At 32.1% G+C, this 19753-nt stretch overlaps 3 protein-coding genes and 1 long non-coding RNA gene across 6 annotated transcripts in view; 2 read left to right on the top strand and 2 right to left on the bottom strand.

Moving 5' to 3' along the window:
• Positions 1-8060, bottom strand: part of LOC107361843 (uncharacterized) — a 31982-nt gene extending 23922 nt beyond the window's left edge. Inside the window, exon 1 of the mRNA XM_015928773.3 lies at positions 7444-8060. Coding sequence (XP_015784259.1) covers positions 7444-7519 — 76 coding nt within the window. The 5' untranslated portion in view covers positions 7520-8060. The remainder of the gene's footprint in view (positions 1-7443) is intronic.
• Positions 7106-10707, top strand: LOC107372133 (delta and Notch-like epidermal growth factor-related receptor). Of its 3 annotated transcripts, none has more exons than XR_016199544.1 (4): positions 7106-7347; positions 8555-9077; positions 9155-9271; positions 9416-10707. XR_016199544.1 is itself a non-coding variant. In XM_089268703.1 (4 exons), the coding sequence occupies exons 2-3, from the start codon at positions 8743-8745 to the stop codon at positions 9262-9264; spliced, it is 441 nt and encodes a 146-aa protein (XP_089124829.1). In that variant the 5' UTR covers positions 7106-7347; positions 8555-8742; the 3' UTR covers positions 9265-9271; positions 9416-10707. The 3 variants fall into 3 exon arrangements, 2 of the variants coding, with proteins under 2 accessions (XP_089124829.1, XP_089124825.1); XM_089268703.1 differs by having other exon boundaries at positions 8555-9073; XM_089268699.1 differs by having other exon boundaries at positions 8555-9073; positions 9155-9259; positions 9416-9583.
• Positions 10708-10827: 120 nt separating this feature from the next.
• On the bottom strand, positions 10828-19432 carry LOC107361815 (fatty acid synthase-like). The gene is made up of 6 exons (XM_015928740.3): positions 18574-19432; positions 18038-18190; positions 13698-17909; positions 13140-13637; positions 11058-13078; positions 10828-10979 (listed from the first exon to the last, which is right to left on the bottom strand). Exons 1-6 carry the CDS (start codon positions 18713-18715, stop codon positions 10863-10865), a joined length of 7143 nt encoding a protein of 2380 aa, XP_015784226.2. The 5' UTR covers positions 18716-19432; the 3' UTR covers positions 10828-10862.
• Positions 18334-18751, top strand: LOC107361869 (uncharacterized). The gene is made up of 2 exons (XR_003082835.2): positions 18334-18470; positions 18562-18751. It is a non-coding gene; the product is annotated as an uncharacterized LOC107361869 (long non-coding RNA).
• Positions 19433-19753: the final 321 nt, after the last annotated feature.

The following is a 19753-nucleotide window of genomic DNA, read 5'->3' as shown; positions in this document are numbered from 1 at the left end:
AGTAAATCAGGGTCAGTCAATTGTGCAAGCAAACAGATTGTTAATGTTGCAGAGAGTCAATTTTATTTGGAAAGCAAATTTTACTCTTTAAATAACTTTACATTCAGTTTTTCGAGGATATTGAATACGAGATGCTAACCGTTTCATAGGTTAGAGAAATTTAAAATTGAATGAAAAGAGGAAAAAAGTTCTTTTGAATTTTAGCGCGAATTTTCAATTTTTAAGACTTAACATGATCGATTATTGGGAAATTAACCAATCGATTTTGAAAATTCTGTGAAAATCGATTATGATCGATTACAATCTGATCTAACCTTACCTAACCTAACTTTACTGAATGAAGTGGCTAGAAATATTTAGCGCTCAATTAAAGATCATTTTCAGAGTCAGTTTCTTCAAAATTCAAGTCAATAACCGTAAATCGATTACTTTCAGTAGCCTTAAAAAGAGTAAAATGATTGAAAGCGTCGAAAAATTTTGATTGAACGATTAATCGTTACACTCATCCATTAAAATAATCGATTGTCGATCTAATCGGTACAACTGCCCATCTCTAAAATGAACTTGATTAAGCTTGCATAATCGAAAGGCACTTTTTATGTAAACATTTGTTGCTCATTACTCTACATGATGTACATAATATTCAAATGCTGCTTCCAACTGGGATTTTTATTGTTTAACTGGGAGTGAGTTTGCAGGGAATTTGGATTGGAGTTGATTTAAATGTCTGAAATGAGATACAATTTAATGAAATACAAACATTAAGTTTGCCTCATGATTAAGAACCACTTTAAATGCTGTAAATTACTTTTCACTCTAATCATAATAGTGGTAATAATAATGACAATAACGTAATTCATTGTTCAAATTGGACGCTATTTATACTCATAACACATAAAACACATTTACTCAAATTTGTTTTTTTTATTTTTTCCAAGCAAACTTTGTGTTCCATAATATAATAATGATGATGCTGATGATAATGATATTTGTAGGGAAACAATCAACATATGTATACAATGAGCTAATCTGCAAGAAGAGTGGTTCAGCCGAGTAATAATAACGAATAAAGAAGTTGAAATAAGTTTTCAAATGTTCAAAATTCGCACACTTCTCTTGTCTCTTTTCACCTTTCAAAGGTTGAGGTGGGAAAAATGATTATCAATTGTTGTAACTTTTTGAATGTAAAAAGGTTAACAGACGATAGTTTATCAAAATGTAAACTCCCAGTTTAGCCATTGATTATCAAACTATCAAATGTTGGATGAAAAAATGACCAAACCCTTTTTAGTGATTAAAAGATACTCTAATAGGTTTAGCAAGCTATGAAGGATCAGGAAAATGGTTCAATTTGATTGTGTTGAAGATAATTGTTTTTCAAGAAAAAATAGGTTCACATCAAGGTGACCATGCTACTGTTTGCTATTGTATTGTGTTTAGTTGGGTTCATTGTGTTTCAATGTTGATTCAATTGTTAAACAGTTTAATCATTTGTAAACATTTTGGTTCAAGTTGAATAACAAAAAAAGAGAAAAGTTGATACAGAGTGTTTCACAGGTAATGTTCAACCTGAAAATGGAATGAATGAAAAAATGAAATGGAATTTAAAAAATTTTATTTTCTTTGCGTAAAAATCAAAAATCACAAGTTGACAGCGAATCACGAAACTTATAAATATTGAAACGAATGGGTAAAAAAAGGATCGATAAAGCAATTGATTCTCATTATAATCAACACTAATAGCTTTTAAATAAATCATAAGATTTTTAACTATTCATTTCTTTAAGATGCACAAATCATCTGTCTAATCCTTCATCAAATCGCAAATCGAATCAATTTTTCTTGCTTTCATTTTTTCGATGATTTTCATTTTTGGGATTCATTCTCGTTATTGATCAGTTATATCAACGAGAACTGGAGATGATGAGTAGACACCTTGAGGTTAAGTCGAGGTTGGCTTATTCATTATTTGTCAAGTCAATGTTGGGTGTCGTTCAAAAGTTAAATGACTTTTATTGGAGAAGCGTTGATATGGCTAAATGATGATTAAGTTATTTTTCAACGGTAAAAGTAAACGACTTGTAACACAAATTATCTAGTCTGAATAGGTGCTGCCAGAAAATGTTGATCAGAGGTTAAAAAACGAAATAAACTCAAATAATCTTGACACTTGAAAGCATAAACTCCCGAATTGCCTAAACCCATTGTGGGTCCACTGTCCAAGTCCACCGACAAGAGTTACATCATCGTTGCTACTGATTATTTTACCCGATGAGTTGAAACAAAAGCATTGATAAAATTCTCGATTGAATAACTCTTCTAGTCGTGAAGTTATTCACATTCAACATCTTACTACAGTAGCTCAATAGCTCTGAACATGTTTAGGTATTTGAGGTAAGTTGATCCTTCACTTGAAGTTAAGGGTCGACCAACAGTTAACTTAAGCCTTTGAGGTTCATCACTCCAACCCTTGTTACAAAGCAATGCGGTTGCCTTAAGACTGCCATTGGATCCTTAGACTTCAAAACTCTCTTTCAGTCTTTTTTGTCAAAACTTTTGTTCGTTTTAACAGATTATTTTCAATGAAATTTTACATGACTATTTGTGAGACACTCTGTAATTGTTCTTCTACAATAAAGACAAAAGGACAATTGTAGAGCAAATATTTACCATTTATACCACAAATTGGTTGCAATAGCCGTGAGGCTTTAATAAGAAGGAAGATGATGAGTAAAGATGAAGATGAAATATCTTGTAATAAAGTTGTCTTTTTGTCTTAAGAAGGTGCAAAGAAACTCAGGGAAGGTAAAAAATGATATTATGATAATAACATAATCTATTGGGAGTTAAACATTACAATGGTAATGATTATAATAACAGTTGAGTGTATTAATAAGTGAAGTGGAAAGGTGAAGTGATACAAAATGACCAAACCAGGGGAAAAAAGGTAAATAAAAACTGTTGAACAATGATGATGATTAACTGAATAACTCATTCAATGTTTCACCTTTTGTTGAGTCCGACAAAAAAGGCAACTTCAAGTGAAGAGAGAGAAAAGAACGAAAGGAAAAAGAAGTTTCAAGATGAATCTTTTTTTTCTCTTTCTATCTCTTGCACTTATCATGACCATGAAAAATATTGTTCCCAATCAAAGGTAATCAGTCATAATTATCATTTTTTAGCATGACACTGTCACATTGTATGCTTTTTTATACCAAAAAAAGGCTGTTTAATGGTTTCAAATGCTTTCCTTTTTTTTCATCTTACAATAAGTTTTCATCTTATTCTGCAAATTTTGGATTCATTTTGGATAGTTGAATCAATTGTCTCAATGTGTGAGTCTCATGATTAACTAATTCATCATTCAAATGTCACATCAATCACGAGAGAAACATTTTTTTCCTACGACCACAGAAGAGGCAAAAATGAAAAAAAAAACGGAAAAAATTGTGCCAAACTTTTTTCTTCTGGAACATCATTTTTGTGGTTCATCTTTTGTTGAACTTTTTTCATTTTTCATCAAATTATCAATTTATTTCCATTACATTCGTCATAATCAGCATAATTAATCCAAAGGGAATTGTTTTAAAGTGCTAAGTAGATTGGCTTTTAACATTCCATTTCATTTACCATCAACTAATATCGTTAAAGTCATTACTTAATGTTTCTGCGATTGAATCAAATCGATTATTAAAATCAATATTTCTCTCGTTCGAATCGAAACTTTAAGAAAGTTATTTAGATATTTTTTTTCATCAGGAATTTCAATTATGCTCAGTGAAGAAATTTTCATTTTCAGTATTTCCTTTCATTTTGACACTGAATAATTGTCACTATCAATGACTGAATTGAATCGTTTAATGATTTTTTAATCGATGATTTAATCGATTCTGTGGTGAAAATAATCTTTCGATTGATCGAGAAGCACTAATATTCATTTGAACAATTTGTTAACTTCAAGTCGAACAGTTAATTGACTGTATGTTCAGTTCAAAGGTAAAGGAAACTCTTTAGTTTCCAATTAATTGAAGTTAACCTTTTTTCATTCACCTTGCCATTGTATCAATAGATTGCCTTTAGGATAAAAAAATTATAAATGCTTATTTAACTCAATTGTAATGAAATGATTTAAGGGTAAAATGGATTGATATTGGTTTTAATCAAAGTAAAGATTGTCAATCAAGAGAAATGCAGGGAATGAAAGCTGGGAGTGAAAACAGGGAGTTCATCAGGGAGTGCATCATCAGATAACTCTTGATGAGGTTGAAAAGGGTTACAGACTACAGGTTGTTGTGATTGTCATTGGATAATTTTATTCCAGGTAAAGCTTTTGTTGAGGATTTAAACAAAAACTGTGAAAGACTCTTGACTAGTTTTTAATTAATGCACGCAAATAAGTTACAAGTATAATTGAGATTTACAAATAATGAGATGTGGAATAAGATAAAAGGATGAATTGATAAGAATGATGAGAATAAGGTTTTTGGGATGAAAAGAAGTAGGAAAATGTAATATAATGAGGGTTAGAAGTACATGTTATTTGGGCTTTATTAGAGTTGGGATAAAAGCAGAGGTTGAGTATTCATTGAGGTTCAACGGAATGACTCTAATTATGTTATCCGTTTTAGTGGGTTGTCTGTTTTCATCATGTTTATCAGTTCAGTTCAAGAAATGAGTTGATCAACAGAAAACAAAAGGTAACAATGGAGCATTAATCGGGAATAATTTGGCCCGTATCATTGACTCTCAAGCAACAACAAACATCTAATAATGAAAAGGTGAAAAACGATGAACAATTGAACTGGAAGAAGAAGATGAGATTCTGTGTTGGATTCTGGTTCAATCTCTTCTTCTTCTTCTTTTCATCTTCTTTACCCTTTCCTTTTGGTGAGAATAAATTTCAATGTTGGATAAAATTGGATTCAGTTAATCATTGTATTCCAATTGATGAAATTCAATCTCTAAACTTGTCACTAAGACTAACCCCGCAAAGCTCAACATTGTTCATTGTTAATAATGTTCATTGAAAGATTATCTCAAGTAAAATGTTGTGTACATTGTACTTGAAACTTGATAATTATCATTATCTGGTAATTTGTTTATTGAAATATAATTGCCTTGACAATGTTGCTAATGTGTCAATAAAGCATTACATGATAAACTCATTATTATTATCATTTATATCATATTGTAATAGAGGTAAAAATATGCTTCGATTGGCAAGTTTCAAGAAAACATTCAATTATCGGGGAAACACTAAATTATCCAATAATCAACTTCATATGGTTAAAATTGTAACGACAGTTTACATTGGGATAAATATAAATCATCATTAGATTATTTTGCGATTGTGATTAACATGATTTTAGATTGTTGCAAATGGATAAATCTTGGAAATCCAAAAGATTCACTTGTTAACATTTGTGAAAAATTTCCAGTTTTATCCATTAAATAATGATGAATTCACTTTCACAGCAATAACATTTCATCTTGCTTTATATTCATAACCATAGGAATATCAATCCATCTGGAAATAGACTTATTTGGTTAAATATTTAAATGCAATCGATAAAAGTAAAACTACAATCAAATAGCAATTTAGTATGAAAAATGCCATTTTCTGGACAATTTCTTGTTAATCAGGTGATAAAAAATAATGGACAAGGAAAAATGAAAAACTGGTTAAAATGTTTGCCTTGGAAATGGTTGTTTCAATGTATTGTTGGGTTTATTCAATATTTTGGTAAATTGGTTTTAAATAGCTCAACATGTTATGGTTAACTCAATGGATTAATTTGGGTTTATCTTATAATGGGGAGAAAGAGTTGGGTTAATCTTTTGACGAGCAATTTGATATTTTGATGAGTTGCTTGGAATTGGGTTTTACAAGGGATTTTACCCAATTGTTACGATTGTTAACCTTTTAGTTTGAAATTTGATTTAAAAATATGGTTAATAATGTAAATTGAGGTTTTAGGCTTTTTTAGCTTACTTCAAGATGCTTTGTTCATTTTATGTGTATTATGGTATTACACTGGATTAGGTTGGGTTTGCAAGTTATCTGGTTCAAGAGTTGAAATATTTCATTCCTTTATGTCATGGATTTTTCTTGTTGATCCGGTTATAGTTGAATCGTTATTTTTTTTGGTTGCTCTCCTCTTTTATATATAAATAAAGGTAAAATGGATTACCCGAGTGATTTAAAACAAGAAAGTTATCATCATCTTATCATGATCATGATCCAGTTAACTTGTCTTTTATAGCTAATACTTGAATCAAATGTTAACAGTTAATTCATTTTAATCAATTACTTTAACCACAATGAAGGCCAAGTAAAAACAAAACCAATTTAGTAATAAAATGTTATGTGATTATCTTGACAATTAAAGGGGAAGAGGAGGTAGAAAAGGAAATCACTTGACAAATGGTATTATCAAGAATAGGAAGCAAATGTATTTCATCAATAATAAGGAACAATTGGATAACAATTACACGAGAAAAGGATTGATAAAATCTGAGAAAGCTGATTCCTGGTTGATGCAATTATTAACCTTCATTGATGATCAAACAACCAAAAAGCACAAAGGTATAAGAACACTCAAAAGCAACCCAAAAGCATGTAAAAGCACCACACTTCAGTATTGAGATATCCATTTTGGAAACAAACAAATCATCCAGTAAAGGTTATTTTAAAACACGAACTGATTAACAATTGGATTGGTCAATTTTGAGTGCAAATCACTGAGGAATCAGATAAAAATATTACATTTATCTATTGGATAAAACTGCTATGAATAGATTTAGATACGCTCAGAGTATTTACAAAAGACTTAAAACAAAGGTTTAATGGGGCAATTTCATTACATTTTTATTCACAATTTAAGCATTTAATTGAATATATCAGAGATATTAAAAGACGGATGACATTAAAAGTTGGTCAAATTGTTCAATGTAAACAATAAAAATGTTAAACAAATATTTTGATTGTAATTTTTGGTTTGTAACTCTAGAGATTTGACGAGAAAAAAATAAACGTGATTAGGCGGGCAAATTAAATTTACCCTTTTTAAGCATTTTCCCGATAAGATGGCGCTTAATAAGGATTATAAAAGCATGTAAGAAATCAAATGAAAACATTTTTCTTGTTTAGTTTTTAACATTTTAATTTGGGAATTACCAATTTTGTTCATCTAATTTGTGTCAAAATGATTCTTTGAAATGTTTAACTTTTCCCCTTTCACCTTTAGCTTATCAAATTGACTGTCATCGAAATAATTTACTCGTTAACTGCTGTAAACTCATCTCTATTTTTTCAATGTGAGTCTACCATTGAAAATAGCTTTTCAAGTAAGTTCTGTGTTCATTTTTTTCTCGTTTTACTTGTATTGAGTTTAACAAAAGAGCAAAATTAATGATTTGAGGGTTAAAGGTTTATAAACTTACCTAGATAAAGTGTAATTAAAAGAATAAATGTTTTAACGGTTAAAATGTTGATTTGTTTAGGTTTTAAAGAAAGCATTATGATTGATGAAGATACACTTAAAGCTGTTGATGGTAGTTGTGAATGTTTAATGAAGTAAACAATGAGGAACTTTTAAGAAGCAAAAAATCTGATGATAGAGATGAGATGGTGAAAAGAGAAGCGATGATTTTTGATGAAAAATTGTATTTATTGGTAAATCACACTGAAAAAAAGTTATCATTCAAAAAGACCGAGTGATTTGTGTCCAATAAGATCAACAATGGTGCAAGGAAGCGATTCAAGTTTTTAGATGGTCGTGATTTGATTGAATCCATGGTGTCAAAATGAAATACTTGTTCATTAGTAGCACTGTGCTTGATTATACTGACAAATTATCGAACGATCAATCAAATTATTGTCAATGTGGTGAGAGAAAAAAAACAATCAAACGAGTCAAAAGTGAAGTGTTGCTAGATTAAACAAACAACCAAAAAGATATCAAGTTTTTACAGCTTTGACTATTGAAATGAACTGCTTTTAGGTAACAACGTGAATGACTTGTGCCTCGAATGTTTCTCATATAAAAGTGAAACCTTCTATACTTTATTATAGGAATAGCTTTTAGCTAACTTAATCATTGCTGAATTGAAAGATGAGACGCCATCTCTAGGAACTGGATCAATGTTAAAACTGTAAATCTATTTATGGATTGAATGGGAATTGATGATAAACAATTTGCTTTTCAATTGTAGTGTTTAAAGTAGCAAAGGTTTGAAAGTAAAGTGCTCATTTGATAATCTCTGAATATTATTGCCATTGAGACATGATCAATAGTGACATTGAAATCCTGCTGTTTTGTCAAATCTGATTAGCCATTTATTTATTTAATACCTTGATAGTCAAGGGATATTTGCAACAATAGACATAATTTTGATCTACTTTAATAATCTTGTCTCAATCCATTGTAAACCCATTTATTGGAGTAAAGAGATTTTCTTGTTATGCTTGTCATGTCAGAAACCAATGTACCTACTATCATTTGTTTTACATTGTTTTTAATTGTTAACCTTTGCTTTCTATCCAATTCAACAGATCAAGTATTTGATGATTTAAAGGCTGCACTGGATAATATCAAAATATTGGGAGATGGCGACTATTCTGAGGACCGATTGAAGGATGCTATTGAGCCCATTCGATACCGATTTCCAAGCAATGTTACTGATCAACAAATATTGGCTGATTTGAAGACTTTGCTAGCCCAAATTGAGGCCAATGAATTGATGGAAAAGGAGGAAAAATTGAAACCTAAAAAGAAATTCTTTTCGTGTTTAAATGATGGCCAGAAATACACAATTGACCAAGCGACTGGAAATTTCATTTGTGTCTGTAAACCAGGTTACTCAGGAGAAATTTGTGAAATTGATTTAAGTCATCAAACCACAACCGAAGCTTATAATTACGACTCGCTGGACTGCTCTATGGATCCATGTTTAAATAGTGGCCAATGTATTGAGACTATTGTCTCGATTACTGAAGGATTGATTGATAAATCAATTACTATTGGTTCATGTAGATGTCCACCAGGACTGACGGGCAAAATATGTGAAACCAGTGGGTAAACCTAATTATTGTTGAATGTTTATTTTTGTAACTAACTCATCAATTAATCAATTTATTACTATTTCATTTCAGAACTGGTTACATGTGATGATTTACAAATGGATCCTTGTCCTGAAGATCATATATGTATCACAACTGATGCAGGTTATGAATGTCAACGCTTTCCACGAAATAAAGGTTAAATGAATGGTTAGCAAATCTATTTATAATTACCCTGATTGGTTTAAATTTATTGACCTTTCAACTATTGTCACTCTTTATCTTCTAAACTTTATTGACTTATCCACTTAGATGACAAAATAATTAATTTAATGCATTTTCCCTCTTTTCTAGACTTAATTTTGGTCTCTGACAAGCCATAAAATTATCAACACACAAAACAAATCCAAGACAAAACCATTTTCTAAACCATCGTTAACCTCTCCATATGATGACGGATATCTTCGATATGATTTACGATTGATGATGTTTTATTTTCGATTTGATTTATGATTGCTGATGCCCTTTAAACTCATGTTTACTAACCTCTTTACTGTTCACCTACTTTACTCTCTCTAACCATTTCTTGATGAAAGTACCAGAAAAGGAATGAAAAACTCAGAGATGACTAGACATTTAAAAGATTTGAATGAATTTGTTGTTTCAGTTTATCTCTTTCTTATTCATCTTCTGTCCGTTTGATAGTTTTCCTCTTGAAATTTATGATGCTACAAAAAGAAAATATTTTTGTTGCTTTTTCTAATATAATTTCTCTCTCAGTATGACAATTTTCTTAGTGATGACAGGTAACTTTGACTCTTTTTCAATCTCGTTTTGATATCCTCATTGTTGGTAGAAAGTTTCTTATTCCATGAAACCATTCTCATGACCATTCTCACAAATTGGCTTAGCAATCAAAAAATAGCTGTCTGTCTTATCATCATTTTCATCTTTAGCTTATTCTCCCATTTTATTACCAATGAAAGGCGAAGAACTCCCAGAGAGTTGCTTTCTTTTTCTTCCTCTTTCTCTTCCTTTCCTTTCCATCTCTCATCTTCATCACCTTGAAATAATGACAGGCTCAATATTTAGCATATTTCCTCTTTTAGTTTTAACAGTTATTTCATCTTCTCACCCTTGTCTAGTAATTGTCAAAATTAAATGATTTTTAGTGATCCACTTTTTTTTATATTTCCCATTAACCATTGTTGATCGTCATTTCTTGGTAAAATAGGCATCAGATTTAGTCTATTTTGATGTTTCTATCACTTTCATATTACTCTACTGAATATAATGTGTTGGGAGATAAACAAGAGCAGATGAAAATTTTTTTATTCAACCCCAAACATATTATTGTAGACCTTACTTGAATATATTGCTTTCTATTTCAGCCAATCATAAATCAAATCAAATTTAATTGATGTTGTACCAAAGTTGACACCTCACGGAAGCTTTAACCATAATTTTACTCAACAAAAATCATTTTTATCAACTTTCCTCTGATTTTGAATCATCATCATCATCATCGTCTTTTCTAATCCATTCCTATGTTGCGATATAAATTCATTTTTATATCTTTGTCTTTGACTCTACCTTTCTTAATGGAATAAAAAGAACAATAAAAAAGGCAAATTAACCCCTGTTAATTGACTCCTATTCACTATCACTTTCGTGCTTTTTAATGCTCAACAAAATTAGCTTGAAATGTCTCAATATTCAACATTGTTGAAGCGATTATCAAAATTAAGCGAAAAATTGTATCCATGTTTTCAGCAAAGGTTAAAATTAGTTTATTAATTGCTTAAATATCAGGAGGCATCATTTCTTCAATATCACGAGCAATCTCTTTTGCATAAACCTTGAGCACATCAAAGTGAGAAGCATTATAAAGAACTTCTTTAATCTGTCCAGTTATAATCTAAAGACAGGGAGAGAGAGAACGAGAAATTAGATGTTATTATCTGATGTCTATTGATGACCATTTGCTTTATATTACCTTGGATAAACCTTCACAAACTGTTGATGGTTTACCATGATTAGTTTTACTCAGGACTCTTATGAACAAAGCATCTCCTTCAAATTTACCCAAATCATCCATGTGAGTTAGATAATAACCTCTATCAATGTTAGCAACTGGATTATGAAGCAAACCCTCAGCTGGTCCATTCATTCCTGCGCTAGCCATTATTTCAGATACCAATTCAAGATATCTTTCATCATCATCTTCAGCTTCCAAAAGTCGTTGCCTTGTTGATTCATCAGTATGAACACCTAGATGATCCATGGCAATGCAGAATACTTCTGATCCTGGAAGACCAAGTAAAGCTGCTTTAGTTGTTATCTGTCCAAGCCTTTTTAATCCATAAGGAGTTGCATCAATAAAACAAAGACAGTCTAATCTTTGTTTACCAACAATACGTTGTAATACTTTGGCAACCTCAAAGGCAATTAAACACCCATAAGAGTATCCAACAAAATAGTATTTTGCCTCATCGGGATATTTTTCCAGTATCTTGGCTGAATAAAACTCAGCAATTTTGGGTAAATTTCCTATTCGGCGAACTTCATCGGTTAAATCAACTCCAATCACGGTTCTTTTTAAAGCCTCGGCAAGTGCTTTCATGGAAAGAAAATCAAACAAAGCAGGAGGAAAGAAAAACACTGGCGAGGTTCCTTTTTCTGTTAAATTAATGATTATTTCTTCTGTAAATTTATTCTCTTTCCCATCATTATTTTTACTATCTTGAAACTCTTCCTTGAATGCCAATAAACTTGCAATAGACAATTTTCCAATGGCAATATTTTGCAAGGAAAGTCCAAACGTTTTGTCAATTAAATCTTTAACTTCAATTGATTGAAGAGAATCAAGTCCCAAATCTCCCAAAGTGATTGTCAAATCGAGTGAATCTAAATTTTGTAGACCCAAAATGTGCTCAATTCGTTGGATAAAACCTCCTTTGGAATCTTCACTTGCAGACTGTTTCTCGGCACTAATTGCAGAATACATTACAGGATAATCGAGTTGAAGAAATTTATTTAAAGCTTGGAAACAACTGAATATTGGTTGACAAACCGAGCCAGCGATTGTGGTCAATGAGTTGTCTTGAGCCATACCAACATCACCAACAGCACCAAATTGAATGGCACATCCAGGTAGCCCAGATAATCTTCGAGACTCACAAATTCGTTCCATGTATGAATTAGCATAACAATAATTTGATTCACCGAGAATACCAGTTGATCCGATTGAGGAAAAACACACAAAATAATCCAACGATGGACAGATTGAACGAGTAATGAAATCCAGATGTTCCGTTAACTCAACTTTACTTGAACACACACGAGTGAAATTGTCAACAGTTTGATTCTCGAAAAGTCCGCTAGCCAATGTTCCTGCAAGATTGAAGATGCCTCCGATTGGACATTCAGATTGAACTTTCTGTATCAAAGTGAAAACCTCTTCATAATTTGTGTTTGGCAAATTTATCGTGTTTACTTGAACTGATTGTTTTGGATCAGGCCAACTTTTCATTCTATAGAGAATAAATTTTTGATAATTTTTGGTCACTCCTTTTCGTGAAACCATTACAATGTTTCGACCTCCATGTTCAACTATCCATTGGCCAAGTTGAAGTCCAATTCCACCAAGTCCACCAAATATAATGTAACATTTGTTTTTATCAAATGTTGTTTGAGCCTCACAAGGAACGAAATCCAGATTATCATTTAATTTTTTAACTGTTTTAACTTCATCATTATTAATCAATTTAATCAATGATCGTCCCAATGGAAGACTTGAAGACAATTGATTGATTGCTTTAGGGAGCTCCTGGCGAGAATAGATTGACGTTTTAGTGATTGGTTTAATTTGACCATTGATTAGTCCCTTTTCAAAGTAATTTACAATGGCTTTGACACTTCTCAAACACTTTAAATCCGTTTTATTGGTCCAACTCTTCAACACTTTTGACCAGCAAATTGACTCAAGACTAGCATTTTCTGGTAACCAAAGTGGCTCTGACAATAGGATAAAAAATAAATTAGGGAATAATTCGCTTGAAATGATGATTCAACTTACCAAACGATTCTTTCTCTAATTTTTCATTTGAAATTAGTTGGATAAATTTTCCGTTCACTTTAAGACAGTTTGCCAAGCTTTCTAGCTGCTTTATTGAGTCCATAGTCAAGATAAAGTCTACACCTTGACCATTTGTCAGTGAAAAGATTTGCTTCATTAAATCATTTTCAGGAGACAATATTTGTTCCATTGTGATTCCATTCAAGTCTTGGAGGTAATTTGAGCAACCGTTCAGGCTGTGATGAGCAATGAACACACGACAACCAAATGAATTGCAGATTGCGGCAGAAGATTCAAAGAGACCGTCTGTCAAATTATGAAGAAGAACTGTACATTTTGTTGTTAATGAACCTCTAAGAACCAGAGAGTAATAAGCAATTGTATAAGGCATCACAATCGCTCCAGCATCTTTTAAATTCCAATTTGTTGGCACTGGAAGGCTAAATATGACTTGAGACATTGGAATGATATTTGAAATTCCTTGGCTTGCACAGAGTCCTAATAGAGTAAAAAAATTACTTGTAAATTTGCTCATCTCAGAGTTTATTATTTATTTACCGAAAACTTTGATTCCATCTTTAGTTTGACCTGCAAATTCATTACCAACTCCAGATAAATAACCATTGGATCGGCAATGTTTTTCCAGGCCATTTGAAAATTTGAGAGTAAAATTCAATGGACCAAAATGATTTATAATCACATTAGACTCTTTTGCTGGATTAGTAAATTTACACCAAACCAATTTCTTTGTTGTTTCATCTTCTCCGTTGACCTGACTCCAGTCAAGGTAGACTTGCTTGTGATTTACAAATGAGCGATCATTTGAGAGTTCAAAATGACGATATGAACCCCATGTTTGGTCGATATAAACATTTATCACCAAATCTCTGGCTAAAATTTCCTTACACAAATCTGAATTGAGATCAATTTTACAATTAGGACTGAATATGCATTTTACTCTTGAACCAAATTGTTCTTCTTTCAGTGAGTTTATTAAACCAATGATTCCAGTTCGATCAGTTTCGTCAAAAATTAACCATATACGTTCATTATCTGGTTTTTCAATTAATCTCTGTAAACTATTGATCCATTGGTAAGAGTGATTGGTAATCTTGAGATGACAGATTGATTTTTCTGGATTTAGTTGCATCTTTTTACGAGCCAATAGCGAAACCATATCAACATCAAACATGGTATACTCTGAAATGAGGATGAAATTTTCTTCGGACAGTAATTTTTTGAATCTATTCAAAACGCCATCATGTGCTTTAATCATTTGCAGCTTGATGTAACTTGCAAGTTTGTATTCAACTGGAAATAGTGCCTTTCGACATTGTATAATAACGAAAGATGATGGATCCATTGATGAAAGATACGTTCTCAATTTATTGAAGCTATCTTCATCGCTTTGGGTTGGTAAGAGTGCCATACTTTCATGATTGTAGATAATCAAATCACAAGTCTTGATTGGTTGAACTGATTGCAGGTCATCAATAAATGAATAGCGATTGCGAATGCGACGGAAATGGTTCTGACAGATATCTTGGAATGGATAACCAGTTACTCCAAATGATGAGATGTTTATTGTCCCATTTGATTTGGCATTTTCCTCAAAGATAGACAAATGTTGCGACAATAATTGAGTTTGTGGATCGTAAAGTAATCTATCTTGGTTTAATTCTGCTTTATTTGATGAAAATTGATCTCTCAAGTAATCATGAGATCTTGGATGTTTATATGTTTTCCATAAAATGTTTAGTAAAACATCACGTTGATCCTCCATTGTAGGAACATTAATCCAATCTTGCGGATTATCGAGAGCAGTTAACATCTTTTCGATTGAATGAAGGTAACTAACTCTTTTATACATTGTATCAACATGATCAAGTGGAATGGAACCAAAATAAGGGAGAAACATCTGATATCGATGGTGAAGATTATTGGTATCCAGTGAACGAGGAATTGAATTAAAAACAGGAACTTTGAAAATTAAACCGCGTGTAGCCAGTGTTTTCAGATTATCATTATGAATTAAATTGATTCCAGGGGCATTTTTTGATTGCTTTTGTACTTTAAATTGGTCATTAAGGATAACTGGATCACAGCGAAACCATTCTAATGTGGTAATTGTTTTTAAACAGCGATCCAAGTCTGCTAGCAAAGGACAGAGTAAACAAGATTCAATAAATGTAATCCAATTACCATTGAATCTAATTTGAGCTGAGGAACCATCAGAAGATATTTTATCAATAGCCTGGCACTTTGGTTTAATGGTTAATCCTCGGATGGACATTTCAGTGTAAAACTCTTCACCAGTCAACATTAACGAGTCATTTGTTTCATTTGATTGATCAAGATAGCCAAGTTCATAATCAAACGGAGTATCATCGACAATCTTGGCATAACCAGTAACACACAGTTCTTCACCTGATTTGATTACAAACTGATGGTTGACTGGGTTAGACGCTATCCTAAATTCAACTGGATCTTTAACAATTGTTGTCTTGTGAATTTGAGTGGACCATAGGGTAAATGAATGGGCTCGAAGACGTTGATCGGAACATCTCATTTTAACCAAATGATCCCAAACCATCCAGATATAACCAGCTGTAGGAAGAGTTATTGAACCATCGACAATATAATCAGAAAGATCTGAGTAATTAGAGTCGACTAAATCAATCCGATGAGCTGTTCGGAAAGAGTCTCTGAAAAATTCAGGATAAACCACATTGTCAAAGGATAATTCATGTTTCCAACTTAGTAGATGACCAATAGAAGGGCAATCAGATTCAACAGGATAATCAACTGGGTAAATTATATCAATTTTTGGGTTATGGCCATTGAGGTAAATATTTCCAATGTTGATTAAAAGATGTTCAATATTTGATTGGTTTGAAAAGGAATTGATTGATTTAACTTCAGATAGGTAGAAGCTATTCAGATTGTTGTTGATCCTGACCAAAAAACAATCTTGAAGTTTCAATGATTCTATTGTATCTCGGTATTTTTGATTAACATGAAAATAATAGTCATCATTGGCGAATGATTTACAGTTGTTTGGCGAACAGCTTATTGATTGTGTTTTTACCAATTTGAACAAATCTTTTAGGTAACCATTCTGATCGATAATTGGTGAGTTGTCAATCCCATTTGAACCAAACGCTTTGCCATTGAGATGAACAACTGAGGTTAGAGCTTCTTGCCATGTGATCTGACCAGCAGCATACTTGGCCGATATTTTACCGATTCCAGTTCCAATAATTAAACTTGGCTTAATCTCAAGCGATTTGAGGAAGAAAGCCAATGTAAGCTGACGAAGAAACAAGTCCAACACCGTATCTAAAGATTGGCTTTTGTCGTTATATCCAATTTCAGTTCCGTTGGTTTTAATGTTTTGAAGAAACAATTTAGTTTTTTTCACAAAATCAGATAAAAGTGGTAAATCAGTCAGACAAACGGATAAATTTGAAAATGAATCATCAAACAAGAAGATTAGTGGTTTTGAACGGTTGTCTAACAGCTCACTTGATTCACTTTTAACTTTAGGTGAAGAGCCAAGAAGACAAAATGCTCTATGATTCAATCCAGTCTCTGGTTCACTATAACCCAGGTTAGTCAGCAATGACAAATAACCGTTGGAAAGTTTATCAACATTTCTCTCTATTGTTTCAATCATTTTATTTAAACCCTTTTTGGTTCTATTGCAGAAGAAGACTAATCTTGGTAAACCAGAAGGTAAAACAGCCGACAAAGACTTTGACAATGTTAATGATGAAGTAGCTTGTTTTAATGGTTGTGATTTAATTGTTTTAGATGGTGATGACAACACATTAACCGGTGAAAGTTTGTCCCTCGGTCCTTTCAGGATTACATGAGTATTGGACCCACCAAAACCAAAGGCATCAATTGAAATTATCTGATCGGTAAAAATGGTTGGTTTAACAACTGGTTTCAATCTGCCTTCTCTCAGTGACTCTATTCTCGGATTACAATTAATCATATTTATATTTGGTGGAATCAATTGAGTTTGGAAAATTTTTATCACCTTTGCCAGAGCACAAAGACCTGCTGACGCTTCACTATGACCAATGTTTGACTTGAGACAACCTAACATTAACGGATGCTCAGAATTTCCTCTATATGCTTCCATGATGGCAGACGCTTCAATTGGATCTCCGGCTGATGTTCCAGTTATGTGAGCTTCTACATAATTTATATCAAGTGGATTTAGACCTGATTTCCTCAAAGTTTGCTTCATTGTTTCAACTTGAACCTCTTTCCTTGGAAACGTAATCCCTTCCTTGGTATAACCATCACTACTTGTGCAACTATTTAAAATTGATGCGTAAATGCGTTTTGCTGTTTTTGATTTTTGTAAGACAACAGCTACAATTGCTTCACTTCGGATGTAACCATCAGCCTTTTCATCGAGACACCATGATTGACCTGATTTCGATAACATTTCCAACTCTGCAAAACATATTGTTATACTAGGCTTAACATGCAAAGCAATGCCAGCAACTACAGCTTGATCACATTCACCATTTTTTATGGACCAATAAGCAGTGTGAAGTGCGTTTAAACTGGCAGCACAAGCTGTATCAACAATCATTGTTGGCCCTCTCCAATCATAATGGTATGAGACTCGTTGAGCGAAATATTGCGGCAAATTAATTTTATAGTCCCATCGGACAGTCAACCCTGTATCATCGAATGCAGATCCTAGGAAGAAACCAGTTCGTGTTCCTCTCCATTCTTGGGGTTTTATTCCTGTGTAAGTTTTTTGTTAAAGGCAAAGTTCTTAAATCTCTATTTTTATTCTAATTTGAATTGATCAATGATTTGGCTTTCTGTTAATATAGTTATTCAACAAGCAATTTAAAATTGTTTTCACTCACCTGCATCCCAGAGAGCTTCATAAACAACTTCAAGAAGTATTCTTATTTGTGGATCAAGTGTATTGGATTCTGCAACTGTGTAGTTGAAGAAAGTGTTATCAAATAGTCTCGTATCCTTCAGATATCCTCTGGACTTGGGTAGCCTGGAAAAAACTAATGAATACAAATCATTAATCAACAGAAGAATTCAATTTTAATGCAAAACAATCAGATTAGGCGTTACTAATCAACAAAAACGAATCAATTTGTTTCGATGTATTAATTAACAATCTATCATTTCCTCTTTTTACTTTATAGATTTTTCCATTGCATGAAGCAAAAAAACGATTCAAGTGTCAATGATTTGAATGGTCACTACAAAATCAAGCGTGGGCAACCATATCATATTTAAACTATCATCATAATTACCCCGGTAATTTTTCAAAACTTGAATGTAAGTTATTCAATTAACGTAATATTACGATTAATGGTTAGTTAATCGTCTAAATCAATATTCAATTTCATTTTTTTCTAATTTCTTTCAGGATTGCACTTACTTTTCGGATAAGGAACCGTATCAGGACCATAAAGGGGTTTTCCAGAGAACAAATTTTGCCATAACTCTTCAACACTATCTGATTTTGGGAATCGACCAGAGACACCAGAAATGATTACGTTTTCATCATTTTTGGTTAACATTTTTGGCTTGTTGGGAACTTTTTCCTTTTAAAATAATCAACCACAAGAGATTTGTTTCAACTTAAACAATCTCATAAATTTGATGATTGGAACCAAATTCAAGATTTCAAATTCACCTAAGAAATTGAAAATTGAAACACTTGGAGTTGATTAGGTGTTAAAAGGTTTCTTTTTGAAAGTTGAGGTTACTGTTCATTAGAGCTGTTTCGTCTAAACTTTCTATAATTTGCTGAACACGAGAAGCAGGAAAAGGTGTGTGTTATATTAATTCATTTTATTTAATGAAATGATTTGACATTAACTCATTAAAGGTAAATCGTTGATTTTGTAGTCGAAATTAAATTTCAAAATCAACCAGCAAAAACGAATGAAAACAACTAATCCTTCAATTATCTTTCACGTTTTTCTAGCGTGTAAATATTACATTTCAAAAGACCCGAGTCAATTCAGTTCAAATATGATAATTTTCAACTCAAAGCCGAGAAAATGTTCAATTCTTTTAACAATTTCCAATATAATTTTGTAACATTTTCGACTTAATCTGGTAAATGTAAGAAATTTACAAGCCAAGACTATCGGAATTGATTGATGTACCTTTATCGTCGATCCATTGCCCATTTAAATGCTTCAGATGAAAAAAACAAAACCTATTTGATCTGATCTAACGGCAATTGTGTTCTCATTTCATTTTAATGGTCAAGAAATATTATTAAATAGTGTTTTTCTTGCTGAAACCATGATTCTTTCAATTCCAGAAATTGTTTACATTAATCAATGAAAATGAGAAATAGCTTAGGATCTGACCAAATAACATCTAGCTGTTGGGATCTTGTGGTGATTATGAGAAATTGATCCATTAATTACAAACTGTTATGTTGATTATAACAGTAATTTCTTTTATTTCGATTTATTATCCAGCCAAAATGTATTAAAAAGCAAGTGTTTCGAGAATGAGGAAAATTGTCTAAAAATGTAATATCAGTTGACACTGTACCACAATCCCGGTCTTTTTGTTTTGTTAATTGTAATTGGATCATA

This window comes from Tetranychus urticae, chromosome 1 (genome assembly GCF_039701765.1).
Source record: "Tetranychus urticae isolate SD_2017Ah chromosome 1, NJAU_TeUrti_SD_1.0, whole genome shotgun sequence".
NCBI classification, from domain to species: Eukaryota; Metazoa; Arthropoda; class Arachnida; order Trombidiformes; family Tetranychidae; genus Tetranychus; species Tetranychus urticae.
Note: the sequence above shows the minus strand (reverse complement) of the source record. Positions and strands in the feature narration are given on the sequence as shown.

Excerpts from the sequence above, each read along its gene's own strand:
- LOC107361815 (XM_015928740.3), bottom strand. The coding sequence starts at position 18,715 with ATGTTAACCAAAAATGATGAAAACGTAATCATTTCTGGTGTCTCTGGT. Across the intron at positions 18,191-18,573 it reads TACGGTTCCTTATCCGAAAA|TTTTTTCCAGGCTACCCAAG; the intron begins GTAAGTGCAATC and ends TGTATTCATTAG. Across the intron at positions 13,079-13,139 it reads ATTAGAGAAAGAATCGTTTG|AGCCACTTTGGTTACCAGAA; the intron begins GTAAGTTGAATC and ends TCCTATTGTCAG.
- LOC107372133 (XM_089268699.1), top strand. The coding sequence starts at position 8,743 with ATGGAAAAGGAGGAAAAATTGAAACCTAAAAAGAAATTCTTTTCGTGT. Across the intron at positions 9,074-9,154 it reads GGGCAAAATATGTGAAACCA|AACTGGTTACATGTGATGAT; the intron begins GTGGGTAAACCT and ends ATTTCATTTCAG. Across the intron at positions 9,260-9,415 it reads ACGCTTTCCACGAAATAAAG|ACTTAATTTTGGTCTCTGAC; the intron begins GTTAAATGAATG and ends CCTCTTTTCTAG.